Raw genomic sequence first — 14,167 nt, 5'->3', positions numbered from 1 at the left:
CATTATAAGTCTCTTTTAAAGAAAAATTGTGAGTTATCCAATCCAAACTACTTCTTGGAGTTGATTATTGTTGGATTACACAATAATCCTCTTATCTCTTACTTCTCATTAATCAATTTACTTATTTCAAAATTCCAAACTTTCAAGATCAAATTTTAAATTAATGTAAGTATTAAGGTATTCCATTGGAAACAAAATAATATATTTATTAACATTAATTTGGTTTTGGTTTTGTTTTTGTGAAAGTAATATTACAAGTTTTTGACATAACAAAAACTATAAAATTTTGAAGCACAGAGAAGAAACAGCTATTGAATTTTAGTCACGCACTTAATTGGTAAATAAATAGTATGCGTGTTTTCACTTTTAGGCATGAGGTTTGGTGACATGATTCCAAAAAGAGAAGCCCCAACCACCAAGTTAAATGGCACATGTACAACTAGGTATCATTCTTTGCCGTTGTGCACAAACGTTCAAGAACCATTACTGCAAGGGCAAGCCATTCCTATTTCCTTTATTAAGTTAGTAACCACGGCAGCCTTGTCCCAATTCCCACGTTTCCTTGGTGATCAAGCCAAAACTCCTTGCAACAAGAAGAAGAATCTTAAAACTGCTTGCACTACAAGGAGACAATTTAATATATATATATATATATTATAGGAACAATAATAATACTAATAAATAAATGGTTTTCATCAATCATCATGATGCACACACCTTGGCGACAACATATCATCCAAAAGCGAATTATGCAATTTTATCATCTACAAAATAACAAGCACTTGCCATTGCTCACAATGATAACTTTTCAATATCTGTGTGGAAGTGCACAATAAAACATATGATACTGTTACTGTTACAGAGAGTTACTTCAGAAATATGGTGATGACGAGTGCCACATTAGTAGTTATACTTGATAACATTTAAGCATCTGAACTTAGTAGATGACAGTTAGTAGTTATAATAGAAGGATTTAACTTTTGAGTCTCTGAACTTGGTACTTACAGAAGGAATAAATTCAGATCCTTGCTCAAATACTAAATTCTAAAATCCCCCACTATTAGTACAAAACTTCTGATATGTCTGGCTCGTAGCCTTCCTGCTTTGCCTGTCTAGTGACTTGCCAAAGCATATCATAGATTGAATATGCATGTTTGTCGGCACTGTCACCTGCCATAAAATCGTGAACAACTCCATCAATTTGAACCCAACTCCGACCTGCAGGCTTTTTCACTCCCATGTCAATCATTTTTTGTCTCACATTAGCAACATCCTGCCACCTCTTTGCAAAAGCATACACATTTGACAACAGCACAAGATACCCAGCAGCATAGTCGGGGTCAAGCTCAGCAACCAATTTCTGAGCCACTTGAGAGGCAAGATCAACATTCTTATGAATCCTACAACCACTGAGTAGGGCACCCCACACAGCATCATTTGGTTTCACAGGCATGGTTTCAATAAGATTGAATGCTTCATCCAAGAAACCAGCACGGCTGAGAAGATCAATCATGCAACAATAGTGCTCAATCCTGGGCTCAATTCCCCAGTTTTGAGTCATTTGTGTAAAATGATGCCAACCCTCCTCAACATATCCAGCATGACTACAAGCACAGAGAACTCCAAGGTAGGTTAATGCATCAGGCTTGACTTCTCTGTCTCCCAAGCTTAGCATACATTCATACACGACAAGAGCTTCTTGTGCAAAGCCCTGTTTTGCTAATCCCATGATCATGCTTGTCCAAGAAACAGTACTTCTTTCCGGCATGTATTTAAGCACTTGATAAGCTTCCTCAATCAAACCACAACTGGCATACATGTGTATAAGTGCATTGTTCAAAGATACCAACAATCGCTGGCTTCTAACCCGTGATGTCTCTTTGATATGTGAGTGAATCCACTTCCCCGATTCTAAATCACCCAATTCAGCACAGGCTGATAATGCTGCCAACAATGCCACCTGATCCAATTGGACACGCGCCCTCCTCATCTGATTAAAAAAGGACAAAGCTTGCCGACACTTCCCATTCCTAGAAAACCCTGCAACCATTGTCGTCCACGACACCACGTTCCTCTCTGGCATCTCATCGAAAACTCTCCTCGCCATATGAACATCCCCATACCTAATATAGCCAGCGAGCAACGAATTCCAACTCACCACATTCCTCTCCCCCATTTCATCAAACACTCTACGCGCATAACCAATACCATCACCACCACCCACCATTGCATACAAATTAACCAAATTCGTCCTCACAAACACATTGGAGCAATACCCATCTGCCAAAACTTTCCCATGAACCTGTTCCCCTTCTCTCAACATCCCAGACCTCGCGCAAGCGCTCAAAAGATATGAATAAGTAAACCCATCAGGGATAGCCCCCGTTGCAACCATTTGGTTATACAATTCAACCGATTTTTCAGGGTTTTCGGTTCTTGAATACCCTCGGATGACCCGGTTCCAGATTGTAGTACTTGGTTTTTCGATAGTCTCGAAAATTTTAAGGGCATGTGGGAGATTATTACTAGAGGTTATATAGAATGAGATAAGGTTTACTAGGATGAAATTTTTCTGAGAAAAACCGTTAATGATGATCTGGGTGTGGATTTGGGTAATCTTTTTAATGGTGCTACATTTTTGAAGAAGGGAAATGATGCTTTGCTGTAGAGTTCTGGAGTTGACTAGATTGGCGGGAATGACTCCTTCAACTAACATTTGAAAATAAAATTGTTAAGGAGACATATTTGCAAGTCGCGGTAGATATTATTAACTACGAGCCTTAATTATAATTTATAGGTATACAAGTGACAAAATGAAAATTTGACATGCTTAACTTATACCTGATAAATAGTTTCCCAAGAATTTTTTAAACTTGGCAAATAATTTTAATCAAGTTTATTTTTTAAAAAGAAATAAAAATAGTACACTTATGTCAAAATAACTCATGAGAATGAAATTCCATAACATTGCTCAATAAAATTGAAATACTAACTCTAAAGAGATCTTAAGAAGCATTGTACCAACAGGGTATTAAAAAGTCATAATCACAAAAAAAATCTGCCAAATGATTAGATTTACGATTAGGGACGGAGATAATCAATTTTTGTTGGGGGCCAAAGATAGAGAAATAAGAGCTAAAACTTTTAAAAATTAATATATTGAATTAACCAATAATCAAAATATTCATAATTGAAAATAATTTTACATAATATGTACATAAAAAAAAAAAAGAAAACCTTCAATAATTTTTTAAAAAAATTGTGCTCGACGATGTTTTTGGGATTCAAATTCATCAATTATTGATTCCGTGCTAAATAGCATCTCTTTCTTCCAAATTGGGTTTTGGATGTTTTAATTCACATTACTCTTATTTATGAGTTGAAGTATTGAGGATTAGTGGCTCCACTGTAGCAGAATCATTTGGACAATTTGCATATTTTATTTTAAAGAGTTTATCAATTATTTTCAACTTATTTATACTTTAATTAAACTTGAAAAAAAAATTAATACAATTAACATCCAATATTCTTTTTTATTTTTATTTAAACTTATAAAACCAAATAAAAAACTAAAAATAGTTACATATGATATACATGATTAATAATTTTCTCTTATATAATTAGGATTAATAAAAAAATGATACATTAATGAAATTTTAAATAACAGTGCAACGCTATAATTTATATTTGAGAATTACATAATAGTTTTTTTAATTTTTAAAGATTAAAATGATAGAAAATAAAATTCATATAATAGAAAAATGAAGAACATGGAAAATAAAAGATAGAACCACATATAACCAAAAAAAAGAACATAGTTAATAGTTCATAAAAATTTGGAAAAGAAAATCTATAAAAACTTTGAATATATGAATAAATAGCACAAAAATGAAAAAAAATAAACAAATATAAATAAAAATAATAGCATAAGTTGAAAGAAAAAGACAAAAGAGAACTTTACCTTTTTCTTAATTTCATACGATGGTGGTTAGTAGTTCCCGTCCTTCCTTTCTAAGTTGGTAAGTTCATAAACCCCTCTTGAGGAATGAAATATGTTTCAGTAGTGATTTATAGAAAAGAGAGTAAAATAAAAATGCAAGAACAAAAAAGAAGAGAAAAAAAAAAAGAAAGAGTAAAAGAGATGTAGAGAACCTTAATAGATGTTTGGTTGGCCATTCCCCCTTTATTCCCAAGGAATTTTGGTTCCTTTATTTGGTTGAGAAATAGTCCTATGAAATGTCTATTCTCCAAAATCCTCCAAAACAAAGGAATAGCTAATACCACCCTCCCCCATGGTATTAGCTATTCCATAGTTGAAGAATAAACTCATAAAATGATAAAGACAAAAATATTCCTTACAACTTTGAAAAATTACAACTTTATTTGTATAAAGTATTAATTTTCTCTCTCTCCTCCTTCTCTCCCTTGATTCTAATTTTTAATAAAATATTAATATTTTAAAATATTTAATATTAAATTCTAAATAAAATATTAATATTTAAATATTAATATTAAAGTAAGAGTTTAAAAGGGTAAAATTGAATGGAACATATAGGGTCATTTTGTTATTCTTTATTTGTGTTAATTATTAAATAAAAAATTATTTTGAGAGGCTGTTAAGAGAATATATAAAAGATTTTAAAAATTTATGTAACATAAAAAAATTTTAAAATTTTTTAGAGAGTTGTGAGTAAGAGAGGATCAGCCCTGTTTACGATACACATGAATGTTAATAATTTGTAATTCCATTTTTAAGAGATTTTTAATAGTCAAAGTCAGATTTGGATTAGCATTTGGTTTATATGTTTCCATTTGAATTACCTATGCAGTAGTTTTGTTATCCATAACCAAAAAACATCTTTCATCCCATGCCATTGATAACCCCCAATAAGCATCTTATAATTCTACTTGATATGCAGAACATTTTTCAAATTTGACCAAAAAATCACATTTCCAATTTCCAAAGTGATCACAAAGAACAACTCTCGCAATGGATTAATAACATGAAGTTCGATGAGCTCTATTAGTGTCGAGTAGCAACCAATCTTGAGATAGCAAATTTTATGATTTTAACTTGTAAAGAGAGGATTACAAAATTAAGTGATGTAGATATTGATTTTGGTTAATACCTATTTTCTGAAGAATTATTTTACAATATAATATTATACAGAGAACAACCAAAACAAGTGAAATACTACTTTACACATATCAACTACAATAATTAAAGTGCTACTTCATAAGAACAACTAAAATAAGTGGAGCACTACTCCATATAGAACAACTAATACAAGTAGAACAGTTACTTTGCACAGAATAACCACTTCACATGGATGATAGTGAAAGCAACCAAGAATGAGTGGTAGGGTTTATGGGTTACTTTCATCTTGGGATGTTCCAAAGAATTTAGTTTAGTGGCTTAGATATAAAGGTAATTAAGAGATCTTCCTCTTAAGTTTCTCCTAAAGTATAAGTATTTTATCCTCTTATCTTGTTCTTGTATACCTATTCACTTACACTTTCTTCTCTTATACCTATTCATGTACAATATCTTCTCTTATACTTGTTCACGTACAGTTTCTTCTCTTATACATTTTCACGTATATTTCTTCGCTATTACCTTTTACTCGAGAACAAATATTATTACATCCAATTACAGTAACGGTTATTCATATTAAATTCTTTATAATAATGTCATTCATGAGGTGCATTAAAGCCTATTCTTGAGTAACCGTCATTTTTAGCACTATATATAAAGCCTCACAATTCATTTAAAAGAGCTCTTCCTCTACGAGCGAATAGATGATCCTCCAAAGCTTCTCTATCTAATTCTTTTCTACTCCTTAATTCTCTTTTTATTGTCTTTCATTTGCAACAATACTTAATACTTCAGAAACTGTTCCAATCTTCTTCTCTGTCGCCTCCGATGTATTCTTTTACTTATTTGCAATGCTTCTTCTTCTTATCACAAAAACCTCCTTTACAAGTGATAAGTACAACCTAAGAGAGATTATATCAAAAGATTTTTTTTCTAATCATTGGTACCATATTTCACAAATGTATTTTAATGAAATGCTTAAATCTATTAAAATATATATTTTTTAATCCTAGTAAAATTAAATTATTATGATAAAAAGAAGACTTTGTCAACTTAAGGTTTTTTTATGGTTATTTTCCAACTTATTTACTACTACAAGAATTTCATGTGAATCTCCTATGCCTCGAGTAACTGATAAACTTCATCATCTTAATAAAAATATTTATTCTTTAAATCCATATATTTTGAATTTATTTTATCAAATTCATCGAATTATCCTATATGTAATTGTTAATCTTAAAAATGTGTGTTAAAAACAAGTTTATATTAATGTTGTGTTTTAGTTTTTTTTAATTAAAATCTTATTTTAGAAATAAAATTTTTATTAAATTGTGTTGCATAAAAATGTGAAATCAAACACTGAAAGAGAAATTCTTTTTTTTTTTATTTAGGGGAAATACTAAAAAACCAATTACATCATTCTAGGCCATGAATTCAAACTATTATGTAGGAGATTTAATTTTCATTTAATTGTAATACATAAAAATGTGAAAGAAATTTAATTTTAACTATCACTTTCAAAACAACATTGTGTAATAAATAATTTTTTTAATTTAGAAAGAGAAATTCAATCTATTATGTAAGAGATCATGCATCAATCATTGGGTTAAATACTCTAGTGTTTGTGCCATAAAAAAATTAAAAAGTGAATAAGTTTGGAAAATAAAGTTTTTATTTGGAATGAATTGTATTTTATCATAAACTCTACACACCTCAAACAATTTTAAGGCATATTATATAAAACAAAATCATGTACTATTAAAAAAAATTCAAATAAACTTTTATTCTTTAAATTAGTTTAATCAATCTCTTACATTTTTATTTTGGATCAAATAGTCTTTTATGACTAACAGTTGATTAACTGTGATTAGTTAAAATACTATTTGTTACCTTTCATATCAATGTCATATTAATGTCATATGATATAAAAAATGAAAAATTGAATTTTAACTAATAATAGTTAATGCATTTGATTTAAAATAAAAGTATAAAAACTTAATTAAACATAAGAAAAAAATAAAAATTTGATTAAGTATTTTTAAATAACTCAAGAACTTATTAAAAAGATTATCCAAAATTTTAACACCTATGCAGCAGACGTAACAAAGAATTTATTGGTGTGCGGTGCGCTCTCCAAAACTTATGCCAAATTCTAGGACTACATATTTATTCATCAAATTGGGCCATGTAAACCTCTCGCTGAAAAATGTTGAAGCTTGTGCCGCGTAATCGAACGCCATTTTGTTACACCAAGTACCCTTCAAGCCACTCCAAAATAGCCTCGCACTCATCACCATCTCATCATCTGAATCTGACCAAGGCCATCCTCAACTCCCAAACTCCCCACCAAGCTCTAAACCTTTTCAATTCCAACATAAAACTCATCAATCCATCGAAAAATCTCGAGCCTTATTCAGCCATTATTCACGTGTTAACCGGTGCTAAACTTTATACAGACGCCAGGTGTTTGATAAAATACCTCATCAAAACCCTCCAAAGCTCGTTAAAACCCCGCCGCGCTTGCCACTTAATTTTCAATGCCCTTAGCAAATTACAAACCTCAAAATTCACTCCCAATGTTTTTGGGTCGTTAATCATTGCATTTTCTGAGATGGGTCTGATCGAGGAAGCCTTGTGGGTTTATAGAAAAATCAGAACTTTCCCGCCAATGCAGGCTTGTAATTCACTTTTAGATGGGTTAGTTAAGATGGGGAGATTTGATTCGATGTGGGATGTTTATTATGACTTGCTTTCGCGTGGGTTTTTGCCTAATGTTGTTACTTATGGGGTGTTGATAAATGGTTGTTGTTGTCAAGGTGATGCTTCAAAGGCGCGCGAGTTGTTTCATGAGCTGTTAATGAAAGGAATTCAACCCAATGTTGTCATCTTCACGACTGTCATAAAAATTCTTTGCAGTGAAGGTAAGATGCTGGAGGCGGAATGTATGTTTAGGTTAATAAAAGATTTGTATTTCCTTCCAAATTTGTACACTTTTAATGTTTTGATGAATGGTTATTGCAAGATGGATAATGTTGAACGTGCCTTTGAAATATACTGGATGATGATTGGTGATGGCTTGAGACCAAATGTTGTTACTTTTGGTATCTTGATTGATGGACTTTGTAAGATGGGTGCATTGGTAGTGGCAAGGAACTATTTTGTTTGTATGGTTAAATATGGTGTTTTTCCCAATGTATTTGTGTACAATTGTTTAATTGATGGATACTGTAAGGCAGGTAATGTTTCTGAAGCAGTGGAGTTGAGCTCAGAAATGGAGAAGTTAAAAATTTTGCCTGATGTTTTCACTTACAGTATACTGATCAAGGGTCTTTGTAGTGTTGGCAGAGTGGAAGAAGGGAGTTTTTTATTGCAGAAAATGATCAAAGATGGAGTTTTGGCAAATTCTGTGACTTACAATTCACTAATTGATGGTTACTGTAGAGTAGGTAACATGGAGAAAGCTTTGGAGATATGCTCTCAAATGACTGAAAAAGGTGTAGAACCAAATGTCATCACTTTCTCAACATTGATTGATGGTTACTGCAAGGCTGGAAATATGCAAGCTGCCATGGGTTTTTACTCAGAAATGGTTATCAAAAGCATTGTTCCTGATGTGGTGGCTTACACAGCTTTGATTAATGGGTGCTGTAAAAATGGGAATGTGAAGGAGGCACTCCGGCTGCATAAAGTGATGCTAGGGTCAGGCTTAACACCCAATGCTTTCACATTAAGTTGCTTAGTTGATGGCCTTTGTAAGGATGGAATAGTTTTTGAGGCTTTCAGTGTTTTCTTGGAGAAAACTAGAGCTGGTATTAGTGAAAATGGAATCAATGAAATGGATGGCCTCTTTTGCTTGCCAAATCATGTGATGTATATGATCTATACAACCTTGATTCAGGCCCTGTGCAAGGATGGCCAGATATTTAAGGCAAATAAAATTTTCTCAGATATAAGATGCATTGACTTGATAGCAGATGTGCCATCTTACATCGTTATGTTAGAGGGTCACTTTCAAGCCAAGAATATGATTGATGTGATGATGCTGCATGCTGATATGATAAAGATTGGCATCATGCCAAGCATTACCGTAAACATGATCATGGCGAGGGGTTATCAAGAGATTGGAGACCTCAGATTAGCTCTTATGTGCTCTGAGGATTTAGCGGTTCAGAGCTTGGGTGTTTTCAATCAAGGAGACCATAAAGAACTTCAGCATGCAGTGAATGAGGACAAATAAGGCTAGTTTCTCGTTAGTGATCTTTCTAATAGGTGAAAGGTTCCCATAGTGCTGGTGCATTCACTCTCTGATTGTCTCCCTCAGAGCTTGAGGTAGTGAAATTTTTTTGGCACTGCATCAAATTATTTGTTGCTAAGGGGGGAAGCTCTGCCATACTTGTGGTTGCCAGTGATCATTCTAGTTGAAATCTTTGGGAGCCACGAGATGCCAGACTTTTGATTCTCTTTTCTTTGACGAACTAAAGTCTTGGCATCGCATGTATCAGTTGTCTTTGAAGATCTCTTGGATTCTTGATAGCAAGCCATCTAAGTTGAGCCACTTGGGTGGGGAAATCATGACATCAATGCTCAACTAGCTCAGAGTCTTTGGTGTTCCCTAACCAATCAAAAGCAATATAAAATTTCATTCCAATATTAGGTTTCAAATTTCGTTCTTACACAAAGGAAGTGTAATACTTGTCTAATCTCACTACAAAAGGAAATGAACCAGAAACCCCAAAAAGCTGTAGAGCCTATTCAGGAAGACGCAAATGCACAATGTGGAACCTGATCAAGTGACAGTAACGGTTGCTCTCTCTGCCTGTAGGGCACTAGAAATGGGAGAATGGATTCATGCATACGTTCGTCGAGAACCGGAGCTCAAGGCATGCTCTCATAAACATGTATGCAAGATGTGGTGAGATAAAAACTGCAAGGAAGTTGTGTGATAGCTTAGGAGAAAAGGATGCGACCACATGGACTTCCATGATCGGATTAGACGAAAGGGCAAATATATTTAGCTTAAAGATTTAGTTGTTGGCAATGAATTTGGGTTGGGAAATGTAGACAACAAGCTGTATTTAGACAACCAGCTCAACTGTCAGATTGTATTTATTTGGATTAATTGTGAAGCCCGGTCAAATCCTCGGTTATACTATTAATTATTTCTACTGAATTCATCCAAAATAAATTATTTGATAATGAAGCACATGCCATTGTTGCCCTAAAATAAAGAGCATTTGGGTAGGATCTAACACTTAACAATTAACGTGGGACAACTTAATAAAAGTATGAATTATAGGTTGAAAATAAGGCGGTAGTATTGTTAATGGTTGGTAATGGTTTGGATGGATGAGTGGTCGTATTATATGAAGAAGGTGAGTTAATTGACATTTTTCAGCACTCTGTGGCCAAATAAAGAGAAGAGTAAGTTACAAAACTGAAAAGAACAAGTCCTCCTTCGCGACCCAAAGTCCAGGTGCCCTCCTCCTCCTTTTCAGCTTCAATCTCCGCTCTAAATTTCAGCCCTCCAAAGAGTCACCCAAATATCTAGGCGCTTTTCTTTTTCTCACCCATCAAAGCAAATCCACCCAAACCTTCTCTCTCTCTCTCTCTCTCTTGCTGTGCAACAATCTTTTGTCTCTCTGATTATCTAAACGGATGTGATCCACTCGTCCCGCTCTGTACCTCTACCCCATTCGAAATATCCGGATCCTACCCGTTTTGCTGCCCTCATGTTCCTGGATGCTGTTGACACCGTTCCCCGCTTCATTGCCGGAGCCATTTCTGGAGCTCTCACGGGCCTTTTTGCTTTTGGTGATTACACCCCATTTTCTTCTCATCTTAATTTCTTATATATCTCTTACTTTTCATTCAATGATTGCATCCTTATTTGCCACATGCTCGATTAGGCTCTGTTTGGTAGTTTCGTTTGCTATTTGCTTTTGTATATTTGATTGAGCAGAGCAAACAGAGCATCCAACCAGAATTTGTCCTGTTATCTAATAACCTTTTTATTATTCATAAAAGTTAGATTTTTTTAGTTTTTAGTTATTTAAAAATATTAGCTTTTATATCCAAATGTTCTTTTTGTTTTTGGCTTTAGGAAATAAAAACAAGTAAAAGAAGTAACAACAAAACGGAGCATTATTTATTAATGGCATGGTGTTTCGTTTTTTTTTTTTTTGGCTGATTTTCATATTGCTCATAAAAACACCAGCAATTGGGAACAACAGGAAAGTTGTATTCCATGCAAGATGGATAAGTACTTTTTTTACGCGGGAAGGGGTACTTGATGCATACGAAACACTACAAACCAGGCGTTATCTACCAATGCTCAGTCCAATTTGGCTTTTTTTTTTCTTGGGTAAATATTGTAGTTTTCATACTCCGCAGTGCTCTGTGGTTTTCTAACGAGGCATATATTTGTTCTTTGTTCTATTCTGCAGCAGGAGCTTTTACCGGAGCCGTTATGGGTGCTTTAGCAGGTAAGGCTTCTGATAGTGGCATCCTTCGTGGGGCTGGATTAGGCGCTATAGCTGGGGCTATCCTCTCGGTTGAGGTCTTGGAGGCATCACGTGCCTACTGGTGCTTGGAACAATCTGGCTCAAGGGGTTCGTCATCTATGGTTAGTTTACTAGATTAGCAGCCTTATTGCTTGCGCATGATACACAAATCTTCTTGAAGTTTTCTATTGGTTATGCACAAAGTTAATTGTTTTATTCCTTTGGTTATAGACGATGGTATATGTTTTTGTCTACATTTTGGGTCCAGGCAGACTTCATAGAGGAGCTTCTTCGTGGAAGATTGGTAGAAGAAGGGTTGACACCAGCGATGTTAAATGCCTACAATTGGCAGGTTTTTATTCTTTTCTCTTGCTACATAGTTGTTAAGAACTCTAGATGGGCTCCTGTTGAAATTTATGCACGTATCTACACGATTGGCTAGTCATCAAGAAAATGCCTTTACCTTTGTGTGTAAATATGGACAAAATGATTGGTAAATATCTTTAATTTTTCATTTTTTAACTAGTGTGTTATGGAGATATGCAAGGGGGCAATCACTCGCTAAAAGGGCTGTGTGGTATTTTGTGCATTGACAGCTGAAGTTGATAGTTGTCAGTTGGACTGTAGTCTTAATTAGTGTAGATGAGAAAGAGGACTCTAGGAGAGGATAGAAGATCTTATTACCATCTAGTTTGACCTAATCTTCTTCACTTTTCTAGTTCGCTTGCTTCATAGCTCAGTTTATTATTGACTTCAATCTTTGCATGCTTGCTTTTGGAATGTTGTTTCTTGATAAAGTCTAAAGAACACTTGAAATATCTGTTTATGCAAAATGTAAACTCATTTAAGATCTCTTACAAGTTTCTATAAGTTGGAGCATTTGCTAGTATTGTGTATTTCAGTTAGCACCGTGTATATGGTTATAATCTCCTTTAAATCAGTACTGCCATGACCATCTGAGGTTTCTTATTGAGACAGTTTTAGACCTGTTTCTTGTTCAAAATCTCATTTCTTGATAACATATCTTTTTTGATGTCTTTCTTGAATTTGGAGGAATATGCATAATGCCAAATGGAATTTGTTTTTACCAGTTCTGATTCCCAAAGGTGTCTGACTGCATGATGCATTTTGTTCTTGATGTCTCTTCAAATCTTAGTTTTGCATGTAACCGTGCAAAAAAGTTTAAGAAACTTGATACTAATTCACAGCTTATACTTAAAAGTTTAACTTTTATTCTCTCTCTCTCTGGCACAGTTAAGCCTTGCTGATATAAGCTATGATGAGATCCATGATATCTATGGTGAAGTGATCTTAAGGGGGTTGTCGGGAGATTCACTGAAAAACCTACCATGTCATGTGATTTTAGATGAAATCAAGGCAACTCAGGGCATCTATTGCACAATATGTTTGCAGGTACTACTTTGTGTGTGCATGCTCTTCTGTTTACGATTGTGATTGTGCTGATAATAACCCTGATGCCATCTTTACAAATCATGCACAAATAATGATGATAGTACTATTAACAACAATAACGACAGATTTTGTCATTGGCAGGATATTAAAGTAGGGGAAACTGCAAGGAGCTTGCCGAAGTGCCAGCACACATTTCACCTGGCATGTGTGGATAAGTGGCTTATAAGGCGGGGTTCATGCCCTGTATGTAGACGGGATGTGTAGATGTACTAGGCTTTACTGATAGTGTACATAAAGGGCAGTGGAGATTAAACTATTAGTCCATGTACCATTTTGTGCTGTCATAAGACAATTTGTAAATCTGATTCCCATATGGCCTTAATGAAGTCGATTATTGAATATATGTATACGGCACAGATATAGCTGGTTAGCTGTAAAGGGGTTCTTTGTGAAAGGAAGAATTGTTGTAAACAAGTAAAAAGATACCAAAAGCAGTGAAGAGGAAAATTGGATTAGTTTATGAAGTATTGACTGTCGTGGCAAGCAGAAATGATTAAGAAGAGAATAGCTAGAGAATTAGAGAAGAGAACTAGAATGTGAAGTTCTGGAAAAGTCTCCAAATGAATTGTGAAGAATTTATACAGAGCGCTAAAAGTGACGGTTACTTAAAAAATAAATTTTACTACATGTAATGAATAACATTATTAAGAAGTGGTTTAATGTGAGTAATCGTTACTAGTATATGATAAGTAACGATTAAAAACTCATGATGTGACCATCGAAGTAATTGGATATAATTAGATTTGTTCTTTAAGTATAAGGTAATAGAGAAGAGGTATATGTGAAAAGTTATACGAGATCAAGTTAAGAGAGGAAGCTATATGTGAATATGTATAGGAGAATGAGGCGAAGGCGAGATAGAGAAACATTTGTATTTCAGAAAAAAAGTTAAGAGAAAAACTTCTTAACTACCTCAATGTCTGAGCTACTAAATCAAACTCTCTAGAACATTTTAAGATGAAAATAACTCGTGAATTCTGCTACTTATTGCAAGTTGCTTTTATTGTTATTTGTGTGAAGTAGTTATTCTATGCGAAGTAGTTATTCTACTTATATTAGTTGTTCCACATAGAGTAATGCTTTACTTATTCTCGTTATT

At 34.0% G+C, this 14,167-nt stretch overlaps 2 protein-coding genes and 1 pseudogene across 7 annotated transcripts; 2 read left to right on the top strand and 1 right to left on the bottom strand.

The window, feature by feature from the left end:
- Positions 1–332: 332 nt before the first annotated feature.
- On the bottom strand, positions 333–2,746 carry LOC18604745 (pentatricopeptide repeat-containing protein At5g66520 pseudogene; annotated as a pseudogene). Of its 2 annotated transcripts, XR_016025140.1 has the most exons (2): positions 1,006–2,746; positions 333–583 (listed from the first exon to the last, which is right to left on the bottom strand). The product of XR_016025140.1 is annotated as a pentatricopeptide repeat-containing protein At5g66520 pseudogene, transcript variant X2 (transcript). The 2 variants fall into 2 exon arrangements; XR_016025139.1 differs by lacking the exon at positions 333–583 and having other exon boundaries at positions 733–2,746.
- Positions 2,747–7,683: 4,937 nt separating this feature from the next.
- LOC18604744 (Pentatricopeptide repeat (PPR) superfamily protein) lies at positions 7,684–10,245 on the top strand. 2 transcript variants are annotated; one of them, XM_088804180.1, is made up of 2 exons: positions 7,684–7,792; positions 7,912–10,245. In XM_088804180.1, the coding sequence occupies exons 1-2, from the start codon at positions 7,789–7,791 to the stop codon at positions 9,330–9,332; spliced, it is 1,425 nt and encodes a 474-aa protein (XP_088660306.1). In that variant the 5' UTR covers positions 7,684–7,788; the 3' UTR covers positions 9,333–10,245. The 2 variants fall into 2 exon arrangements, with proteins under 2 accessions (XP_088660306.1, XP_088660307.1); XM_088804181.1 differs by lacking the exon at positions 7,684–7,792 and having other exon boundaries at positions 7,899–8,016; positions 8,118–10,245.
- A 234-nt stretch (positions 10,246–10,479) lies between these two features.
- On the top strand, positions 10,480–13,409 carry LOC18604743 (RING/U-box superfamily protein). 3 transcript variants are annotated; one of them, XM_088804236.1, is made up of 5 exons: positions 10,480–10,906; positions 11,539–11,717; positions 11,864–11,947; positions 12,850–13,008; positions 13,134–13,409. In XM_088804236.1, exons 1-5 carry the CDS (start codon positions 10,825–10,827, stop codon positions 13,155–13,157), a joined length of 528 nt encoding a protein of 175 aa, XP_088660362.1. In that variant the 5' UTR covers positions 10,480–10,824; the 3' UTR covers positions 13,158–13,409. The 3 variants fall into 3 exon arrangements, with proteins under 3 accessions (XP_088660362.1, XP_017973838.1, XP_007037421.1); XM_018118349.2 differs by having other exon boundaries at positions 10,482–10,906; positions 11,542–11,717; positions 13,150–13,409; XM_007037359.3 differs by having other exon boundaries at positions 10,484–10,906; positions 13,150–13,409.
- The last annotated feature ends 758 nt before the right edge of the window (positions 13,410–14,167 follow it).

The sequence above is a fragment of the Theobroma cacao genome, chromosome 3 (genome assembly GCF_053813885.1).
Source record: "Theobroma cacao isolate CCN51 chromosome 3, ASM5381388v1, whole genome shotgun sequence".
NCBI lineage: Eukaryota > Viridiplantae > Streptophyta > Magnoliopsida > Malvales > Malvaceae > Theobroma > Theobroma cacao.
Note: the sequence above shows the minus strand (reverse complement) of the source record. Positions and strands in the feature narration are given on the sequence as shown.